The following is a 23,486-nucleotide window of genomic DNA, read 5'->3' as shown; positions in this document are numbered from 1 at the left end:
CACAATTCCATGCAGTAATGAGCCTTATATATATTAGACTGAGCTGTACTGACAAAACTGCTTGTGACATCAAAATATATGACTTTTACCCTCTCACTGTGGCTTCTAAATACAAATGCAGTTTTAGAGTTTGGATAAATGTCATTTATTCAGATTCAATCTGGATCGGCCCTGAAGCTCACAAAATAGTACATGCAGAAAAACAACTTGCATGTTCATGCATAGAGGATATTTTGTGCTTAAGAAAATGTGAAGTGACAATTTTCCACGACTTGCTATTTCACTGCTGAAATGTTTTGAGTGGTTTCTGTTGTGGTTGCATTAAGCAAAGATCTTACCATCAAGTCTCTGAAACAGAATTGTTAACAAAAGCTAAAACTGTTAAAAATTAATAATTTTTTGAAATAAAGCTGAAATAAAATAAAATATAAATATCAGATGGAAATCTTGACCTTAGAAGACTTTAATGGACATTTTAAAATGTTTCCAAAAAAACTACAAAAAAAAAATGACAAAAGCATGTAACAAACATTACTAAAACATGAAAACTAAAAATATGAGCATAAAAGCTAATTCTACAAATACTTTAATATTTAAAAAAATAATGTAAATAATACAGTACATCATATATATATATATATATATATATATATATATATAGTATAGATATCATAATATTATATAAATAATACTAAAATAACTTACTTTAAATAGTTAAATAAAAAGAAATAAAAAGAAAAAAGAAAAGACTAAATAAAAATAAGAAATATTTCCTTCGCAACTTTTACTAAACTGTATAAGACTAAAAATGACATAAAATCTAAATCTAGGCAAAATAGAATCATTATAAATAAAATTTAATAAAAATGACAAATGCACATAACACAAACAGGTATTATAAAAATAAAAGCTAACGCTAGAAATAATATTATAGTAAAATAGAATACTGTATTAGTATTTAAATTATATAAATAAATGATAATACTATAAATACAATATAAACTGACTAGTATAATACTAATATAAATAGTATTATTAATAATAAATAGCACTTTAGTAGGCTTAATATTATAGTATATATGTATATACTATAATAATAAATCAATTATATTATAAATACTACAAATTATCGAATAAATAGTATAAAAGTATATTAATAATGCTAAAATAACACTGTTCTGATATTCCGGTCTTGTGTTTTTGATCTGCACATTATCTCAAGTTATACATGTCATGACTTGTCAGTGTTTGGAAACATACAATGTCAGCCGAATAACGTCTAAAGCTTTGGAAATGGATCTATAAGCTCACGTCATTGAGCCGTTTCCCACTGCTTTCAGTCCTTCTCAAACTGTTATGTAATTCAAGGACACCAGGAGAGCTTTACCATGTAATTTAAAGCTGTTTAGAGCCATTTTAACAGGCAGATCTGTTTTCTATATGATGGCATCCGTTACAGATGTTATATAATAATATATTATGGACAGATGTTATGTTTTCCCATTTAAGCCCACGGGTCATATTAAAGTGATTGATGAGTGTTATCTGTATAGTTTAGCACTGTTTAAAAAGAACAGATGACTATATTAGTTAAATGGATTTAGTAAATGTAATTACTGAACCAAAAATTGTTCTACAAAAGTGTCTTGATCCACTTCAAAACCTAATAAGCTGTCTACCTAGACATCAGCTCAAGGTATCAGAAAGAGCTTTATTTACTCACACAAGGAATTGGTGTCACTAGCTTTCAGTACAGAAACTACAAACATAAGGTATCATATATTTAAAGCAGCATCTGTTCCAAAAGATAGGCAGCTGTATAATTATTTTATATTTCATAATTATGCAATATAATTATTCCAAACTAGTCACAGCAAAATTATGCAGCCTTCTAAGATGCCTTCTTCTAGCCAAATACTAAAGCAGCAATGCATGCGTCTTTCATGTAGAAGACAATCCCATAATGCAGTCAGAGACAGGAAAGAGAAAATCCATCCAGTTATTTACAATATTAATTATATATGTCGGTTATGTTGAAATGTTGATTATTAATGTACTTCTATTTAATTCGATGCTAAAAAAAATATTTGGTCTCTTTAATTATAATATTAGCAGTTTTTACAGGGATGTAAAGGAATTGTATAATATATTAATTTAAATATATTTGAGTAAATAAAATGCACATTTTAAATGTGAACTTTGTCTCTTTAATATGAATAATAATTGTTATGGGGTGTAACCCGCTATTAATATTGTTAACATACTATTAATACTTATTAATATTTTTTAATATTTCAAAATATTTTATTATAAGATTTTTTTAAGTAAATAGTGTGTTTGATCTTATTAATACTCATATGTACATAACATACTATTATTATATATTTTATCATATTGCTAGGAAGTCAGATTTTGTACCTTTTAAGTACATAGGTGAGCTGAAAGCTGACAGAGATGAACTAAAAACCAGAGAAGTCCCATTTTTCATGCAAATGAAACATTTTGAATTTATTTATTTATATTTTGTTTTTATCCAAATGTCGGTCTTCTGCAACTGAGAAAGATCTACCTGTGAACATCCAGGCAATGCAGCAACTTCACTGGCACTCACCACTACCTGCTCTGGAGATCTTCCCTTCACCTGCTGCTGTAACACTTGGGGAATTTCTGTTCCTGGAAACACATTATTCATGGCCCTGCCGAGACAGTGCATCAGCCTTTCGATTCACCCTTCCTGGGCGGTACTTAATCACAAAATTGAAAGAAGCCAACTGTGATAACCATCGCTGTTCCAGAGCACCCAACTTTGAGGTCTGCAGGTGACAGAGAGGATTATTGTCAGTATAAATAACAAAGTCATTCCCCAACAAATACTCTCTAAACTTATCACATACAGCCCATTTAAGGGCCAGACACTCCAGTTTCATGGAGCTATAGTTCTCCATATTCCGCTCTGTCCTCCGCAGACCTCTATTGGCATAAGCAATGGGACGAAGCTTACCACCCTGCTCCTGGGATAAACGGCCCCCAAACCTTGATGGCTTGCATCGATCTCCAGAACAAATGGCTTCCGGAAGTCTGCATAAGCGAGCACAGGTGCCGTAACCAGCTTGGTCTTTAATGATTGGAAACGGCTTTCACACTCTGCATCCCACACAGAAGCTAACGGCAGCCTTGGGGTCTTACCCTTTCTTGCAGAACCACTCAATCTTGTTACCAATTCATGAAGAGGCCTGGCCAGCTTAGCAAATCCATCAATAAACTGGCGATAATAGCTGGCAAAACCTAAAAATGAATGAAGCTCTGCCAAGTGTGCTGGACGACTCCATTCTTTTACTGCTGCCACTTTGTCAGGGTCTGTAGAAACCCCCTGCTCAGACTCTAGGTGCCCCAAATACTTCACCTGCTTTTGAAAAAAACTGCATTTGCTCAATTTAATCTTTAGACCTTCCTGCTGCAATCGCTTAAACACCTCCTCCAGTCGTGACAAATGCTCCTGTACGGAAGAGGAAAATACAATTATATCATCCAGATACAAAAGCAAAGAAGAGAACCGCTTATCCCCAAACATCCGTTCCATGAGTCTTTGGAATGTCCCTGGTGCATTACATAGCCCAAAGGGCATACGGTTAAATTCGAACAACCCAAATGGAGTACAAAAAGCGGTCTTTGCCTTATCTGCCTCCGCTACCTCAACCTGATTATACCCACTTACTAAATCTAAGGTGGAGAACCACCTTGCCCCAGTCAGAGCATCCAAAGACTCTTCAATTCTCGGCAGTGGATAAGCGTCCTTTCTAGTCTTCGAATTCAAATGACGATAGTCAACACACATCCTAATGGTTCCATCCCGCTTCTGCGCCAGGACAATCGGGGACGAGTAAGGACTACTACTCTCCCTTATCACCTTACTGTCCAAAAGCTGTTGAATATGAGCCCTTACGGACTCATACTGGGAGGGAGGAATTCGTCTATATGGCTGTCTCACTGGTTTATCATCTTCCAACGGAATCTCGTGTTTAATCAGAGCAGTACACCCTATATCGCCCTCAGTCTTGGAAAAAAAGACCTGATATTTATTTAATAGTTGCTTTGCCAGCTCTGATTCCTGTTCAGTAAGTCCCTCGCAGGAAGGAAGGTCAATGGCGCAACTGGACAACTGCTCAGCTACCTGAACAGACACCTGAACACTATACACATTTTCAGGACATATTTGTAATTTAGGCCCTGGGGCAGTAACCACGTTCACCACTTGGACTGTACCTACAATACGACGTGGTGCCACCCATACCACCGTACTACCTACATTAACAATAGGTGCATACACTAACCCGCTTTCTGCATATACCAAAGAGGGAGATAACAGCAAACCCTCTGGAAGGGCATTTTCCTCTGGCCCCAAAGGTTCTAAAAGAAATTCTATCACAGCATCTGAAACCTGGGGACAGGTCACCGGAACCATGGTCATAGTACCTGCAGCAACACGGACAGGGTTTTTTCCCTGAACTCTCACCTTAAATTCAGAAGAATTTGAGACTGCTTCGAACGAGTGCCTGTTTCCATGCTGGGGTAGCTGCTCGTATTTGGGAAATCTGAAAAAGCTCAGTACCATGTTCATTAAATAAATTAACATAGCACTCTCGGATAATATTCATGCACAACACAGCTGGAATCTTCTCCTTCTGAGCATACATACTAGGGGAACAGGCATCTTTTACAATCAAAATTCCTTTCCTAGGTAATGTTACCCCAAATAAACTGACATCAAGTTCTACATACCCCACACATGGAATATCCATCCCATTTGCAGCTTTCAATGCCAACCAAGCACAGTCTCGGAGACCACCTTTCCCCAAATCCGAAAAATAATGGTTAAAATAACTCTCTGTTACGGTGGTAACCATAGACCCTGTGTCCAACAAGCACAACACATCAACCATTCCCATTTTAACAATTAATGTTGGACAAGACCCTACTAAACTAGAAAAAGCTTGAGAATCACTTGAGCCTAATGTCCTCATCTCCAGTGTGTGGCTCTGCATACTGGAGGGCTCTAGTTTTCCGGCGACGAGACAGACTCCACAACTACCCCCCCACTAGCACCTGAAGCAGGCAAAGCCCTAGTTTGCATATTGGTTACACAATATCTTGCTATATGACCAGCTTGATTACATTTGATACATATTGGTTGGCCATCAGGTGCTCTACGAAATCTACTAGTTCTAGGAGTTCTGTTAACATTATGTGCAGCCCCTTCTGGAGTAGTCAAAGTTTTGAGAATCAAATCTAATTGTGCCTGTTGTCGTAGGACCATATCTTTCAATTCTGCCAATTCAGAACCAACCACCCGGTTCTCTTCACATGTAACAGCTTGAGTTTCAAATGAATGAGGAACTACTCTACTTGACCTATTTCTTTGAGGCTGTCCCTCCTCCACCCAACGCATTGCCTCCTTGCACAAGTCAAGGAGAGTCAAAGAAAAATCCTGCCTCACCAACCGCTTTAATTCTCTACGAAGGGTATGGTCCAGAACATTTTCACAAAATTGATCTCGCAGAACCACCTGAGAGTCAGACACAGCATTTGGGTTAGCTTTTTGTACCCTGTCCATAAGAGCCATCAATGCATGAGAAAACTTTTGTAAAGATTCCCCCTCCTTCTGCTTTCTATCAAAGAACTGCTGCTGCAGGATAACATAGGGAGAAGAAGAGCAATACAGTTCGCGCAACACTGCAAATATCTCAGTGAAATTTTCTTTAACTTCCTCAGACCTAAACTTGATTTCTGTCCGAGCCTCCCCCTCTAAATGATCATAAACAAACATGGCTTTGTCTTATTCAGACATATGTCTCCCTCTAATACAACTCTCCACCTCTTCAATCCAATCATCCAGAGAAAGAGAACCAGGAGACAGTTTACCAGAGAATTTTGAACATTTTCTTTCTCTAGGCACATATATAGCCGGTTCACGCCGCTGTCCATTTCCTTCTAGGGCTGAACTCGATGCAACATTTGTTGAACCTCCAGCTTGATGAGGCAGTCTCAATCTTTCATTTTCAAGTCGCAGTTGCTCTAACTGCTCTCGTAGTTGCTGCAGCTCCTCTGCCATAACTGCAGCAGACCAATCCAATGTCGTCACCAGCAGTCGTCCCACAAGCCGATCGCTGTTCTTCCCTGCCAAATACACCAAAAAAGAAAAAAACAAAAAAAAACTATCCACTTCCCAGCCTTTAATACCAAATACAAAAATATGGGGATCCTGCCGACTACACCAAAATGTTACCAACGGGCCACTTCCTTTAAATAAGGGGAGACCAAAAGGAAATGAACTACAATGTTCCCAAAAAATTAAACAAATTTATTGGCAAATAAATCAATAACAATATATATCAAATCAAAAAAAAGAAACTACATTGTAGAGCAAAAACTCATTCCCCCCCATGAAAGATGTAAATAGCCAGCCAACCTCTTATGGACCCCTATACAATCCCAACTTTAGCACACACCACAATTCCAAGTAAAGTTACAAAGTAAATGACACAAACCCCAAAATCATATTAGATAAAAATAAAACATACTCAGACCAACACCAAGAAATCCACTCCACTGCAAACTTAAGTCTCATGCAAATGGTGTGATTCAAAGCATCAATATAGTACAAAGAGTACAAGAGTTGGCTGGCAACACAAGGCTGGGAAGTGAGGCTCAAACAAGAAAAAAATAAAAAGAGGAAACACCCCACTAGCCAGTACGATTCACAACATCTATACACATAGCGCTGGAGGCATACAGCGCACACCTATCGGTACTGGCTAGATGGGAAAATCAAAACAAACTCAAGAAGAACAGCGATCAACTAAACCTAATACAAAAACAAAAACATTAACAATACAAATTAATACACAAAAATAACCCCAAAACGCATCTCTTTAATCTTGTTCGAAAATAAAACCAAGACACTTACAAACACTATAAAAAAACCTCAAATTACCTGCAACACCACCATTAATCCTGGACTAACTTCCAAGATGGAAACGGGCGTGACCAGCGGCCTACAAATCCACACTATTTGGCGTCTGCATTAAAACAATTCCCGAATTAAATAAAAGTCTTCATAAATATGAAACTAGTTTCGTACAAAAACAATCAATATTTGCTTGGCCTACCTTCTCAACCACACCAAGTCTGTACACCACCACACCAGGGAAGGCTACCAAACAGCACAGTTCCACACAACAGATTGGACCTCCTCTCTAGGCCTCCCTAGAGGTGCCCGCTTTAAACCCTCTACGTACCTGGCCACGCCCTCTACTAATTGCCACCTCACCGGCTACACACTGAAAAAAAAATGGGTGTAGAAACTGTATACATGCAGAAATTGCTAGTAAATTTCACTATTAATTGCAAAGAAATGGCAACTAACATGTAGAAAAACTAAAATGAAACTGAAATTTTCTTTTAAAACATACTTCAATTTACATTTTGAAAAATATTTTTTATAGTGTGCATGATGTTTATTTTCAGTTATACTTACTTTGAGACCAGTACTATTTAACAAATGAACTCAGGAGATGAAATGTGAAAAGCACACATGTGATTTAATGTTTAACTTTCTGCCACCATTTCTCACCAGTCCTTGTGTTTGTGTTTGACGGATAGGTCACAGGACTCTGTATATCGGGGTTCATGTTCCTCTGGGCAGAAGAACCCACAGCCGTCATCGGCATCACGGACAACGACACAGAAAGAGGAGCAAGGAGAGAGACTCAGGCGTCGAAGACGGACGAGAATCACCTTCATACAGTAACTGGTCATCCTTCCGTCAGTGTCTTTCTTACTCAGTATTTCTGAGATATTATTGGGAGATCTAGAGTGACAACTGATATTTATATCATTTTATGTAAGCAGTCTGCTATACTATTATAAAGATCTCATTGATTTATTGTATAAGCTAAGAATTTCATCTTAATTTTTCAATAGACTATTCCATTAAAAAAAAAAAAAAAAAAAAAAAAAAAAAAATATATATATATATATATATATATATATATATATATATATATATATATATATATAATACTATACACCCATATACACAGGGTGCGATTTGTGAAAAAAACAGAGGGGGGATGTTTGAAACATTTTAATTCATAAAAAAAAATCATGAGAACATGAACTATATGACGTCATGCGCTAATTAGCATATTTAGGACGTAAGTGCGTCGTATTGTATTGCCTCCCTATGCTCACATACTGCAATTTAAATTTAGCCATTTAATTTAATTATCAATAGAACTATTTTTATTCCCATATTTTAATGTTTCTGTTGTCAGACAACGGAAATGAATATTACAATGACTGAAACGCGGTGCATTAAGACTACATAACCAGCTCTCAAACATTAATCAGCACTAATGAAATCAAATACACTTACGATAAAGTCAGTGGGTGTGCTGTGACTGATGTCGGCTATACTTGCTTGTAAAATAGAGTTAGAAACAACAGAATATCTTTTGTTTTTTTTTTACTGAAAGTGCTGCTCCTCTGCGCTCGCTGAACACAGCAGATACAGAGAGAGAGGCTCGTAATGGGAAAGAGAGACCTCGCGCTCGTGCGGCAGCACCAGAGAGTCTCAGAGACTAAAAAATGATTGTCCAAAAAGTCGCTAGATTTGTCGCTAGCCGCTTTTTTGGAAAAAAGGCGCTAAATCTAGCGACAAAGTCGCCAAGTTAGCAACTCCACTGCCCAGCGGACCGGCTTCAACTGTCTCGCAAGTGTTGATAGGCTATTACTCGTGAGGTGTAACCAATCAGATAGCGCCGTGGGCGGGACATTGAGCAAGTCTGCAGAGTGGTGAATACAGAGAGGTGCACGGAGCCCGCCAAAGTAACGCATTTTAAAATAAAATTGACTTTAATCAAACCACGGATCCGTGATAAGTTTTGTGAGCCGTCTCACCAATAGTGTATTAACACTGATCACTTTGAGGGGGGGATAAATTTATCCCCACCGGGGATAAAAACAATTAAGCAGAGGCAGGGATACATTGACCATAAAGGGGTAAATCCCACACATCCCCCCCGGCAAATCGCATCCTGTATATATATATATATATATATATATATATATATATAAAATTAAAAAATTCCGACTATCATTTCATATGTGAGGCTTTACAGGGTTAATTATTATTATTATTATTTTTCAGACTATTATTTCATATGTCAGGCTTTACTGGGTTCATTATTATTATTATTATTTTCAGACTATTATTTCATATGTCAGGCTTTACAGGGTTAATTATTATTTTTTTTTCAGACTATTATTTCATATGTTAGGCTTTATAGGGTTAATTCAAGATACATTTAAGTCGAGACACAAAATTATTTAAGATACTAATATTGTTTTCTAGAAAAATATAAAAATTAAGTACATTTATGCTTAAAACAAAACAAAAATGATAAAATCTGCCAGTTAAATAAATATATTTGTTAATTTAAATTTATTTCAATAATAAATTAAGTTTTAATCCATTTAAATTAATTAAAATAAAAGTAAAAATGTCATCATAAGTAAATCTTGAATTAAGAGTGTTTAAATATTTGTATAGAAAAACAAGACAATAATACTGAGTAAGAAAATCTTTCTTTTCTGTCCATCTGCTTTATTTCTGCATGTTTGCTGTCATCCTCTGTTCCTTCTGATGTCCTTTCATCATTTCCGTTTCTCTTTGCTGGTCTGTCCTGTTATATCATTTTTCTTTGAAGCTCTCTCTCTCTATCTCTCTCTCTGTGTGTTTCGCTGTGATTTCGACAGGCTCAGAGTTGGAGTGTGTGTTGCTCTTTTAACAGCTCACCATGATGACTCAGGCCTGCTAGAGAGCATCTGCTTCTTTTCTGTGCTTTATTATTATGGACATAATGCATGTTGAACACAGAACAGTTTTGGTCTCTGATGCTTTTGGCTGCCTATTTTAGCCATGTGACCCCTTTCAACTGAGCTTGGTAGTTTATTGAGGTCATTGAAATGCTGTGTCACAGATACTCCCTCCCAGAGGGTTCAGTTTCTGCTGGGCACTGAGGATGGTGATGAAGAGCACATCCCACACGACCTCTTCACCGAGCTGGATGAGATCTGCCTGCATGACGGAGAGGATGCTGAGTGGAGAGAAACTGCCAGGTACTGACCTTATGTAACCTGTCTGGATTCAGTCATTCAATATGCACTTATGGGTCAAAGACAAACAATGATGAAAAGTATTTAAAAAAAAATAATAAAATACTGATTTTTTTTAAAAGAAAATAATAAATATAAATATGACGTAATCTTTAATCCTGATTTCATCAAATGTCTCCAAAAGTGGTAAATCTAGTAAAAAAATTAAAAATATTTCCATAAACCTTGAATAGAATATGAGTGTGTATATCTTAACATATATATATATATATATATATATATATATATATATATATTAGTGCTGTCAATCGATTAAAAACTTTAACTAGATTAATCACACATTTTTTCTGTGATTAATCGCAATTAATCGCAATAAAAAAGAAATGTTTTTGTACGTTTTTAATATATTTTTTAATGTAATAATTTCACAGTTAATCAAATTAATGTAGAAACAACATAAAGACAGTATATTTTAAATACTTGTTTAAATGGCATCTTTTTATGAATGAAGGCCAGTATTACTGATATTAATACAATTTTTTATTTTTTTACATTTATTATTAGGCTTCAAAAATATAACAGTTTTTGATTTAAGTAAACTTAAAACAATGCTAACATAAACCCATAATAAATGTCATGTTTACTCCTGCCCTTCCTGTCTTAACAGTTAGGAAATATACAGAAATTTAATAAAGTTATCAAAGTTATATGCAGTCTGCACTGCATAAACTATAAATTAAATAGTTAATCCTTATTAAAGCTACAAAAGTTATTTAGTCAAGAGCAGCGAGTCATTTTCTCTGTTCCCTTTGTTCTTTAACTTTACTGACAGGAAGATTTATTGGCTGCTGTCCCTTTAAGAGCAGACAGACACGCGGATCTCACCCCTTTTATATACTGTCTATGGATCTCGCCTCATTCTCTCACAACTCTTTTTGTTCATTTTAGACTTTATATAAATCATTTAAGATTGCTCTTATGAGGATAATCGACAAAACTGGCACTTTGGGATGTTTATTGTTAGTTCAAGCACTTAAGAGAACTGGATTCTGGCGCCCTGTCTATGCATTGTGTGTGTGTGTGTGTGTGTGTGTGTCACATAAGGGCATTAACAGACAGCACATTCTCTTTTGTCTTGCCGCTCGAAATGTTTAAAAGCATTTAAATGAATAAGAGCGTGATCATATAATGTAAAGCTAGCCAACGGATGGCAGAAAATACGGATGCTGCGTTAATTGCGTTAAATATTTTGCCACGTTAAACCAGACAAAAATTAATCACATGCGTTAACGCGTTAACGTTGACAGCACTAATATATATATATATTTATTTTTATATATATATATATATATATATATATATATATATATATATATATATATATATATATATGTATATATATATATATATATATATATATATATGTATATATATATATATATATATATATATATATATGTATGTATATATATATACATATATATATATATATATGTATATATATATATATATTTTTTTTTTATTTGCATTTATATATATATATATATATATATATATATATATATATATATATATATATATATATATATATATATATATAATTATTTATTTAATAAAATATTTATGAAATATTTTTTTCTAGGGGTTATTTGATTTGACAATTAAAGATCGTATCATGTCATAAAAAGGTCAAAATAAAAATGAAAAAAATAATGAAAATGGGCAAAATAGAAATATAATACAAAAACGTAAAAAATTGCATTAGCATAAAAATAGCACTTAACATGTTACTAAAACTAAAAAGTGATAATTAAAAATATAAATAATAAAATTAATTTCAATAAATTAGTTAATAAATACTATAAAGGTATATAAATAATATTAAAATAACACTGTTCTGATATTCCAGTCTGGTGTTTGATCAGTGTCTCCAAAAAAAGTGTGACAATCTTGTAGTAAAATGTAAAAAAATATTCCTTGAATTGAATCATAAAACTAAAATCATAACTAAAATGATCTGATATTAGAACAAACAAATAAGTCAGTGTATTACAAACATCACACAGGAAATAATATTGTTGTCATGTGACCAATGCATGTGACAAGAAACCCTAAGAGCAGGAAATGACATCAGAGAGGCCCTCGTGGACATGCCAAGATCAGTACTACATGCAAATGTGATATTTTCTTTTTTAGGACACTGCATGGTTGGTTCAGATTGTCACATAGCTGTTGAACATTATGATCAGTAAATTATTTTAATAATTTTAATGATTTTTGCTTAATGATTAGACAGATACAGAGTCATTCTTTTTTTTTATTTTTAAGAATGATATGTTTTTCAACCTGCATGATGAATGCAAAAATTACATTTCAATGACCTGAAACATGAGCTTTAAACTATTTTTAAAAGATTTTTGCTTTCAGCCCATAAATAATAAATCAATATTTTGACATCGTGTAAATGTTTTTTTGTTATTTAAAAGATTGATTCTTGGCTGCTCTCATATGTTCTGAGAGCACGAGTGATGCTTAATGCATTAAATCTATTGAGCGGCATTAGTCCAAGAGTTATATAAAGAACCATTGTTGTGTATTGTTTGTGTGTGTGTGTGTGTGTGTGTGTGTGTGTGTGTGTGTGAAAAAACAGAAAGGCTAAATAAAGCACTTACAATGATGATGGTTTCTACATTGTCATATGGCATCTAAATACAAGTGCACTCAGCCTGAGAATTGCTTTCATTTTTTTCTCCAATAAGCAAACACAACATGTACATTGTAGTGCTACAGTATATCTAAATATATTCACATGAGACAAAACAAATTCCCGTTTACTTATACAGTACAGCCTTATTTATAACAGTAAATGTTGTTTCTGTTAGTGTTTATTCACCTGCATGTTGTTCATGACAGTTCATAGTGCTGTCAAACTGTAACAGGGAAAATATAATATATTTGGTATATGAAATAAACTATGTACATCTCTGATTATGATTCTTTTGTTTTTTCTTTTACTGAAGTTATTACTTTTCAGCTCCGAATTCTGAAATGTCTTGAAAGTTTTGTTTTCCACATTCGTTAGTTATCTGGCTGCAGGTTGTGGATGTTTTTAAAGTAATAGTTCACGCCATCCAAGATGTAGATGAGTTTGTTTCTTCATCAGAACAGATTTGGGGAAATTTAGTAATACATCACCACTCCAGTCCATCATATAATGACTTGTGAAGCCAAAAGCAGCGTGTTTGTAAGAATTTTTACTTTTACAAATCCATCGTTAAAGGTACCATCTGTCATATCTGGCAAAAAAATCAAGTCATACTCCACATTCCATACCAGATGGGGGCAGTATGCCTCAATAAAGTGAATTGGTCTACTCTAGAGTAACAAACGAGAAACGGCATAGTCTCTATGCTCCGCCCCTACCTTCACAACAATCCTACAGCCATAGCCGAAGCCTAAGAGGACGTTTTGCCTCCAGAGGAACGTTGGGTGATGTCAAGTGATTTTGAAACATGACATCTTCAAGCTACTCCCCTTCACCTTTACCAGTGAATATGTTCATATTCGTTTTGTTCATATTACATTGAGTTGTATATACACATTATTTGAATTAAATTAATTTGACAGACAGCATTCTGTCAACATCATTGGTCAACATCAGACAGCTGATGTTGACCAAGCTAGCGCCAACCAACGTAACCAGAGCTGCCAACTCTCAAGCATTCACCGTGAGACACACGCAATTGACTCTTTTCACACGCTTTCACGCCACACATCAATTTTCTCACGTACAGAAAAACCACGAAGCAAAGAGGACACGGAGACCAACAGACTAGACAGAGCAGGTTAGTTATGATATAAAAAATGGGTAAGTTATAGCTAGCTAATTATCAAACGGTTAGCCATCGCTAACATTAGCACGTTTATCGAACAGCCTTCGATAGATTTCTATGTTATAACTTCCCGAAAAAAAATACATAAACATATAAAACAAACTTCTAGCGAAATACTAACAGCATCTAACTTACCAATCCAAAAGAAATGTTGCAAGTTCGGTGTCGAACCTCATTTCTTTCAGGTCCATCAGGTGTCTCCAGCGATTGAAAGCAGTGCCGATGTTTACTCTGGTTCGGCTCCTTTTCTTATCGGATTTGATTTGTGATTCCGATTGTTTCCCTGTAGCGGGTGGTGGTCTCTTGCCAAGGGCTTCAGTCCTCCTTCCACTCTCTTCCCTGAACTGAAATGAAGTAGTGGGCTGTACTTTCCACACGATTGACATCAGGTTCAGGTACGCCTACAAGCCGTGCGAGTTATTCGTGTATTGCAGGTTGGCTGGTGGTTATGTTGCCCGCATACCACCTCCCATGGCCGAAACTGGTATTACGACACCTGTCGGGCCGGGGCTAGTAATGCTAATGCTAATTAAGGTTGATATCTCTGAAGCACTATAACTTGACATTTTTTAAATGACATCATCGCCCTTATTTCTTCTCATTCTTTTGATGCGTGTAGGTCATTGTTTGGATATTTTTACCTCAATTTTTGCACATGGCACCTTTAAGACATTTTAACATTTAACTGCCACTTCCAACTGAAATATGAGTCCTCTATCTATAATATTGCTTCCTCCAGTGAAAAAAAGTTATTTTTTTCTGAATAAGGAGAGAAATATGCACAGATCAAACACCGTTTAACAGTCCAAAACAGTTCTACGAATTACTTTTGTATTATTGTGATGTTTTTATCAGCTGTTTGGACTCTCATTCTGACGGCACCCATTCACTGCAGAGCATCCGTTGGTGAGACACTGATGCAATGCTACATTTCTCTGAATCTGATGAAGAAACAAACTCATCTTCATCTTTTATGACCTGAGGGTGAGGACATCTTTGGGTGAACTCTTCCTTTGAGCATGTCCGTGTCTCTTTGTCCAGGTGGTTGAAGTTTGAAGAGGACGTGGAGGATGGAGGTGAGCGCTGGAGTAAACCGTACGTTGCGACGCTCTCTCTGCACAGTCTCTTTGAGCTGCGGAGCTGCATTATAAACGGCACCGTCATGTTGGACATGAGAGCCAGCTCTCTGGAGGAGATTGCAGGTAGCGTGTTATGCTAAAGAAATGCTACATATTTCAAACATGCTTCCATGCAACTGATTTCAGCACAAACACATGGGACTTTGGCTGAGATCTGACATTCCTAGGAGGAATAAAAAAGGGGGAAAAAAAGTAGAGAAAAGAAATTAAGCATAATGTTTGCATTGAGATAATTTTGCATTTCCCCAAATAATTATGTATAAATCATTATACATCATGGTAGTATTTGATGAAACTGTCTTTACACTGATTATAATTAAAAAAATATATAATCATCTTATTCCAGGATCTTATAATATAATACAGTAAAAAAATACAGTATAGCAATGACAATCACTATTGAGAATGATTGAGAATTCTATACAATTTTGTAAAATATAATCTATTGGTTTTCCTCTTTTGATTGCATGGCAAACTGTGTCCTGAACATGTTTCTGTGAGATTTGCCATTGCATTCTTTCATGTGCACATAAAATATTTTCCGTTTTTGGTCAAATGAGCTTCCATTGTCAAATTATCACATTGTAATAGGATGAGGAACACCTTAAACTGAATTTGACACTTTAATCTCTGTGGGATTGGGACAGCTCTCTCTTTCTCTCTCTCTCTCTCTCTCTCTCTCTCTCTCTCTATATATATATACATATATATATATATATATACACACACACACACACACACACACACACACACACACACACACATATATATATATATATATATATATATATATATATATATATATATATATATATATATATATATATACAGTACAGACCAAAAGTTTGGACACACCTTCTCATTCAAAGAGTTTTCTTTATTTTCATGACTATGAAAATTGTAGATTCACACTGAAGGCATCAAAACTATGAATTAACACATGTGGAATTATATATGGAATTATATAAATAACAAAAAGGTGTGAAACAACTGTAAATATGTCATATTGTAGGTTCTTCAAAGTAGCCACCTTTTGCTTTGATTACTGCTTTGCACACTCTTGGCTTTCTCTTGATGAGCTTCAAGAGGTAGTCACCTGAAATGGTCTTCCAACCGTCTTGAAGGAGTTCCCCGAGAGATGCTTAGCACTTGTTGGCCCTTTTGCCTTCTGTCTGCGGTCCAGCTCACCCCTAAACCATCTGGATTGGGTTCAGGTCCGGTGACTGTGGAGGCCAGGTCATCTGGCGCAGAACCCCATCACTCTCCTTCTTGGTCAAATAGCCCTTGATGCCTTCAGTGTGACTCTACAATTTTCATAGTCATGAAAATAAAGAAAACTCTTTTGGTCTGTACTGTATATGTATATATATATATATATATATATATATATATATATATATATATATATATATATATATATATATAAAATGTAAAAATCATATAAAAAAATAAACAATAAAAATGAGTAAAAAACAAAACAAAATACACACACACACACACACACACACACGTACGTACGCACACACACACACACACACACACACACACACACGCATGCACGAAGATACACACACACACACATGCAGTTCAGACCTGAATGATGAATTCTCCAACACACTGTGTCACTAAAGGTCAAAATGTTCGGATGAACTGTATTTTTTCATGTAATGTCAATGCACTAGAGCGGAGGTGAGCGTGCTGTGGAAATTGTCTTAATCGCTTAGTGTCAGTCATGAAATATACAGTGTTTGCACCTCACTCTCTTAAGCATGTGAATTTTGCATTACTCAAAGCTGTTCTGAATCCTCATATGCATGAGACGATCTCTGAGCAGCTGCAGCATCACTCCTCATCAACATCAATGTCAGTCTCTTAATGCAGAGTTCAAGGGACATCTGCAAAATAAACACAGATGGGTTTTTTGCTGAACATTTAGTACAGATTAGACATTTAAAGTTCACATTAGCTTTGAATCAAGACAGCACTGTCCAGACATATGCTGTGTTAAGAATTCATCATTCTGTTTATTATTCAGGGTTGAAATGAATAATTTACTCTTTGGTGGCACATATGAAGATGAATATAGCATTCGGCAGATCTATACTCCAGCACATCTGTGCCGCTGTACACATTTGACTAAATATGTAAAAATATCATCTTAGCAACAGCTAATATTGCTATATACATTCATATATGTGCATGTACATCTTATCTGCTGCTAAACATTTGTGATGTTGTGTGTTGAATTTCGTAGATATGGTGCTGGACCAACAGGAAGTGGCTGCGCATCTTCAAGAGGATGTCAGGAAGAAGGTCAAAGAGGCTCTTCTGAAGCAGCACCATCATCAGAACCACAAGAAACTGGCCAATCGGATTCCCATCGTCCGTTCTTTCGCCGATATCGGCAAGAGGCAGTCTGAGACAAACTGCATGGACAAAAACGGTATTCATTTGCCTTTGTGGAGAAAATACTGAAGGTTGCAACTGACATACACAAAACTATATACAACTACAGTTTAAAAATGTATTCAGTACATGAATATATGAACTGAGTACTATTATGAGCAAGGATGCATTACATTGACCAAAAGTGACAATAAAAGCATTTGTAATGTCTTAACTATTTTAATTATAATGATACTTATTATATGTTATGGTATAAATAATTATAATTTCTATTCACCAAAAAATCCTAAAAACAGATATCACTGTTTCCACAAAAATATGAAGCAGCACAACTGCTGATAATCAATTCAACATTGATAATATCAAATCAGTATATTATAATGATTTCTGAAGATCATGTGACACTGAAGACTGGAGGAATGATGCTGAAAATACAATGTTTAATTTCTTTATTCTATTTTATGTATATATTTATATTTATAGATATTTATGTTTTTAAATGTTTATTTATTACTTACAAAGTGAAAAAAATAAGATGTGCTAGAAATGGAACGATGATTAAGGCTATTTACTGTACTAGGCTATACTTCGCACTTGAAATTGTCCAATTTGTGTCTGTTGTTGCTGGTTTTATTAGAAATCTGTCGCTCCTAAAAATCAGCTCAAACGTCACATTCACCATCTGCGAGTTTCAGTGTCTCTGTTGTCTTGTCTCCTCTTTATATATATGTGTGTGTGTGTCTGACAGGTGCATCATCTCATCTCTTTATTAAGTGTCCTCTGTGGCAGTCAGTTGTTTGTGATGGGAATGGTGGGCAGGTCTCATCCTGTTCTCCATGTTGGCCTATGTGCTGCTCGTCCAGTGTGTCCATCACCTCACCTCTCCCTCCTCCATCCTCCACATTCACCCACCCAAACCAGAACCCCACCGCCTTCTTCAGCCTGGACAGAGACGACAGCTTGGATCCAGGCAACTTTTAACTTGAGAGACTTTCTCTGCTGCTGTAGTGCTTCCTAAAACATAATGTGTGAAGGTGGTTATCTCAGCAGATAGGATGCACGTGGTAAACAAAATGTAGTCTAAAGTGCTAAGACATGCTGCTAGAATGCATGAGTCTCTGAGATGATTTTAATAAGAAATAGCAAATGTTATTAAGCTAAAACCACAGTACCCATGGCTGGATTTATTTAGTTGCTTGCACCTCTTAAGGTGGTTGTAAAGTCTCAGTGAAGCAACAAGCCATTCATGATTTACAATACACTGGAAAAAATATGATCTAGAAACAATTTTCACTCAGAAATTGCAAGAGAATTTCACGATTAAGCAAGCAACATGCTGAATTCAATGCATTTTCAATTAGAAAGCCTCAAATAATGTTTTCTTAAAAAAATATATACTCTAATAATCTGTTTCATTTACAACCTTTTTAAAAATAAAAAAGACCTAAAGTTACTATATTTAAGCTATCTTAAGTAAAATTATGATTAAATTTGAATTTATCTGGTGCAAAGACAAAAGACATTATATTTGTGCGTACTGTCAATCTCAGTATGTTAATATGCATACAAGCATAAAAATTATGATTCAGATAACTCAGAGAATCATTTTGTTGAATGGGTTCATTATAATGAATTGTCTTAAGGAATCGACCTGTTCATGAAGAACTAGACATAAAACATCGACAGATAAATTTAAAACTATTGATTTTTAGATGTTGATTATATCTATAGAAATAACACATTTTACTGTTATTGCAGAATATGTGTTTATTTAGAACTATTTAAGCAGTTTGAGAGCATAGGAAAGCTATTCCATCATTCGCAGTGCTAAAGAGTTTTTTTTTGTCCGTTTTCTTCGCAGAATCTTGGGTAATGTAGTCTTTCTTCAGGAGCTCCCCATTTAAACACAAGTATTGTTGAAATAATGTAGGCTTATGGTTTCAACAAAAGCATACCATCAAATAACAGTCTTGTAACTCACAGTAGATCTGTCTTTAATGGATTATGAGTTAGCTTTAAAATCAATTCCCTTATAGGGAAGATTAATGGAATTGTTACGGTCTATTGGGTGACAAAACTACATTTCCCATGATTCTCTTTGTTTGCACAAGTCACAAGGATAAAATACAGAGTAAAATGTAGATTTGGCACCTAATGCACATCCTTTCCTCTTCTTTTTGTTGCAAAATCCTGAAAAAAAAGCTTAAAATGTTTTTTTTGTTTAACAAAATTAGCAAAAAGATAATTAGCTATGGCCTGTAAAGTGCAACTTAAAGGCAGCAGTTGACCTACTTTCATGCTACTGAAAAAATGTAGTTGAAGTTAGTGGCATCGTTTCTTTCAGTTGGTTAAACCCAAGACTGATACTAAATGTATTCATTTACATTCATGCATTATGCATCTTATCAAAAGCAACTTAAAAAATTAAAGCAAATGTAAATAGTAAGTGCAAATGTAATATTATCCAATTTGTGCCAGTAGAGTGTAATCAGTGTAATATTGGAGATAAATGACATGATATTATACTGTGAGGAAGGTGAAGGCTATTCCGAATATTCATCACCTTTATACAGGGCTTATGTTTAGGAAGTTTGCCAGCTTCCCACATGCTAATGTTAGTGCATGAAATGTACTAGCCCCTTCGTTCTGTGCCGTGCAGAGCATCATTAGTACTGTAATTCATGCAGCACAGAGCCAAAACTGCATTTTAACAGCAGCGAGCATGACTAATGAACACAAATCTGTTCATGCCATGTAAGATGCTCTCTTAACTAAGGGCTCTGGTGCTGCGTCATGTGCTAAAAGCTGCTTTAGGGGCCTTTAGAGTAGAATGCAATCGACTTTCCATGAAGTGATGCTTTACATGTATTTATATCCATTTTTGAAGGTTGCTGTAGTGAGCATACTGCCAAAAATGTGTAATTAGTTCAAGCCATCGTCTCTCTGCTCATCGTGTCTCATTTTATGGATGTAGTCCATAAAACACATCTGAGATCATTTTTCTTCTTCCAATCCATAAACACAGTCATTTCAGTCTGCTACATTTAATACAGCCGATGCTTCTGCTGCATTCAATTCATCGGCTGATTAACACTGAGTATTGTCCTTGTATTGATTGATTGATTGATAATCTCTGTGTCTGCAGGTCAGATGATTCCACCCCAGTCTCAACCACTGACCACTGAGGGCAAGAATGACGTGAGCCGTGAAAACAGTGCTGTGGACTTCAGCAAGGTAAAGATGCAGAATTAAATATAATTACATTTAATGTTTTTAATGAAGTCTCTTCTGCATGTGTGTGCTAAAACTACAGTAAGACAATTTAAAATAACTATTTTCTATGTTATTATATTCTAAAATGTAATTTATTTCTGTGATTTATTTTCAGCATCATTACTCCACTCTTTAGTGTCACATGATCTTCAGAAATCATTCAGGAAACTTTTCTGATTATTATCAATGTTGAAAACAGTTGTGCTACTTAATATTTATGCAGAAATCATGATAAACAACCATTCAAATGTTGGGTGGTTGGGGAGGGGGTTAATAGAAATGAATGCGTCTATTCAGTAAATTAAGTATTTAATTGATCAAAAGTTACAATAATAACATTTATTATGTTACAAAATATTATATTTCAAATAAATGCAGTTGTTTTAAATGTTCAATTTATCAAGAAACCTGAAAACTGAAAATGTTCCCACAACATATTGTTTTTAACATTAATAATAAGAAGAACTATTATCAATAACTGAGCACCAGTAATAATTGAGTAGCAAATCAGCATATTAGAATGATTTCTGAAGATCATGTGACACTGAAGACTGGAGGAATGATGCTGAAAATACAGCTTTGATCTCAGAAATAAATTACGTTTTAAAATATGTTCAAGTAGAATATGGTTACTTTAAAAGTGTAATAATATTTCACTATTTCTTTTTTTACTGTATTTTTGATCAAATAAAAGCAGCCTTTTTTTTTAGCTTCAAGACTTGTTTCAAAAGCATTAAAAAATCTTAACCCCAAACTTTTGAAAGGTATCTTATATAACCAGATGTGATGCATAATGTTTTCTCTGTACAAAAAACTAAACCAAAATAAATAAATAATAATACTTTTAACATAAATTACCTAAAAAGTACATGCATTTTCTTGCAGAATGTAATATAATGCAGAATTATAAAAACATGCAATTATTTCCAAACATTGTATGGACTTTTTAAAAAAAAAACACAAATTTTAATGCTTTTTAAAGTTAAAGTTTCTGTTAAAATAACGAACAGTGCTGTACAGTACATAGAGTTCTGTGTATTTTCTGTGAAGCGCTGCCGTCTGTCTTTTCTGGGGAAAGGGATTATGCTTCAAACACACTCTGGTTTCTTGTATTAAGTGGGTGTTATGTTGTGATCCCATGAACAGATGAGCAGGCAGCTGCGGTGCTGTCAGGTTCACTGCGGTCGTGATGAAATGCTGCAATTAAAATAGAGAGTAATATTATGAAATCTTACACAACATGTGGTCTTTTGCATTATGCAAACCTACATAATCTCTTTGATTCTGTACATCATTTTGACCTTTGCCCCTAAACCAGTCTTAAGAGCACATTTCCACAGTAACCAGAATTCTACAAGGAGCTTTATGGATTTTTTTCTAATGCTTTTTAATATTCCATATTGAGATTTGAAAATCAAATCTCAGAATCCTATATATGGATGGGTTGCGTAATGATGATGGCTTGAAATAACCAGCACACTGAGGTTAAGTTTTGTTGTTGTTTTGTTTTTGAGGTACTTTTATAGGTTTCATTTATTTTTTTAATTAGTTTCAAATTTTTCAAAATATTAAATATTGAAATATTTTTTCATTAAAAAAATGAGTTAATATTTTAGTAATTAAAAAATATATATATTATTTAAATTTTTATTTATAGTTCAAGTTTTAGTAATTTTGCTGTGTTTTGTAATTTTATTATTAGCGTTATTTTTTTTAGTTTTAGTTATTTTAATATTTAAATTTAAACTAAACAAAAATGCGAAATGTCTTGGCAACTGAAATAAAATAAGTTTATTTATTTTTTATATATAATTAATTTTATTTGAGTTCATGTATATTTTAGTTCTAGAATTGCAATTTTTTTTAATGGTTTTAGCTTTATAATAACCCCGATTGTAACCTACACCATCTTTTGATCTTTTCTGAATTAATTAATTTGTTACATAATATCTGCTCAAACCATAAGATCACCAGCAACCGACTAGCAACACTGTAGAAACTGCAAAAGTATTCACACTCCACAAGGCTAACACTCTTTTAAGCTCTTTTTAGTCTGTCCGTTTTTTATTATTATTTAGATTATCTTAATGTCTGTATGACGAACCAGTTTAAAACCTGTGTTCTCAATATGCCTGTGTATTTCTCATCTAGTGATGCAGCAGTCTGACTCTGCATGATGATTTGTGTGTAGATAGACCTGCACTTCATGAAGAAGATTCCTCCGGGCGCAGAGGCCTCTAATGTTTTGGTTGGAGAGCTGGAGTTTTTGGACAGGCCTGTCGTGGCGTTTGTCCGCCTCTCTCCTGCTGTACTGCTGAATGGCCTGGCAGAGGTGCCCATCACCACCAGGTGAACATCTTCAACTTTCAGCGTGTCAAAGCCAACGTAAGAACACAGTTACATGACTGTTTTTGTGCCTCATCTCTCAGGTTCCTGTTCATCCTGCTGGGGCCTCTGGGTAAAGGACCACAGTATCACGAGATTGGCAGATCAATTGCTACCTTGATGACAGATGAGGTAAGAGCACAAGATGCTGTTTTTACAGTTGTTTACAGCTTTTAACAAAGTACTGTTTGTGCTGACTTTGTATTTTTGATCC

General features: G+C 34.9%; 1 protein-coding gene across 2 annotated transcripts in view; it reads left to right on the top strand.

Annotated features, from left to right (window-relative positions):
* Positions 1–23,486, top strand: part of LOC132153209 (sodium-driven chloride bicarbonate exchanger-like) — a 70,210-nt gene that overhangs the window by 26,006 nt on the left and 20,718 nt on the right. For both annotated transcript variants that reach the window (XM_059562552.1, XM_059562551.1), the window contains 7 exons: positions 7,660–7,803; positions 10,041–10,179; positions 15,111–15,271; positions 17,463–17,651; positions 20,760–20,848; positions 23,079–23,236; positions 23,317–23,404. In XM_059562552.1, coding sequence (XP_059418535.1) covers positions 7,660–7,803; positions 10,041–10,179; positions 15,111–15,271; positions 17,463–17,651; positions 20,760–20,848; positions 23,079–23,236; positions 23,317–23,404 — 968 coding nt within the window. The remainder of the gene's footprint in view (positions 1–7,659; positions 7,804–10,040; positions 10,180–15,110; positions 15,272–17,462; positions 17,652–20,759; positions 20,849–23,078; positions 23,237–23,316; positions 23,405–23,486) is intronic.

This window comes from Carassius carassius, chromosome 11 (genome assembly GCF_963082965.1).
Source record: "Carassius carassius chromosome 11, fCarCar2.1, whole genome shotgun sequence".
Taxonomy (NCBI): domain Eukaryota; kingdom Metazoa; phylum Chordata; class Actinopteri; order Cypriniformes; family Cyprinidae; genus Carassius; species Carassius carassius.
The sequence above is the reverse complement of the archived record's forward strand: the minus strand, read 5'-3'. Positions and strand labels throughout refer to the sequence as shown.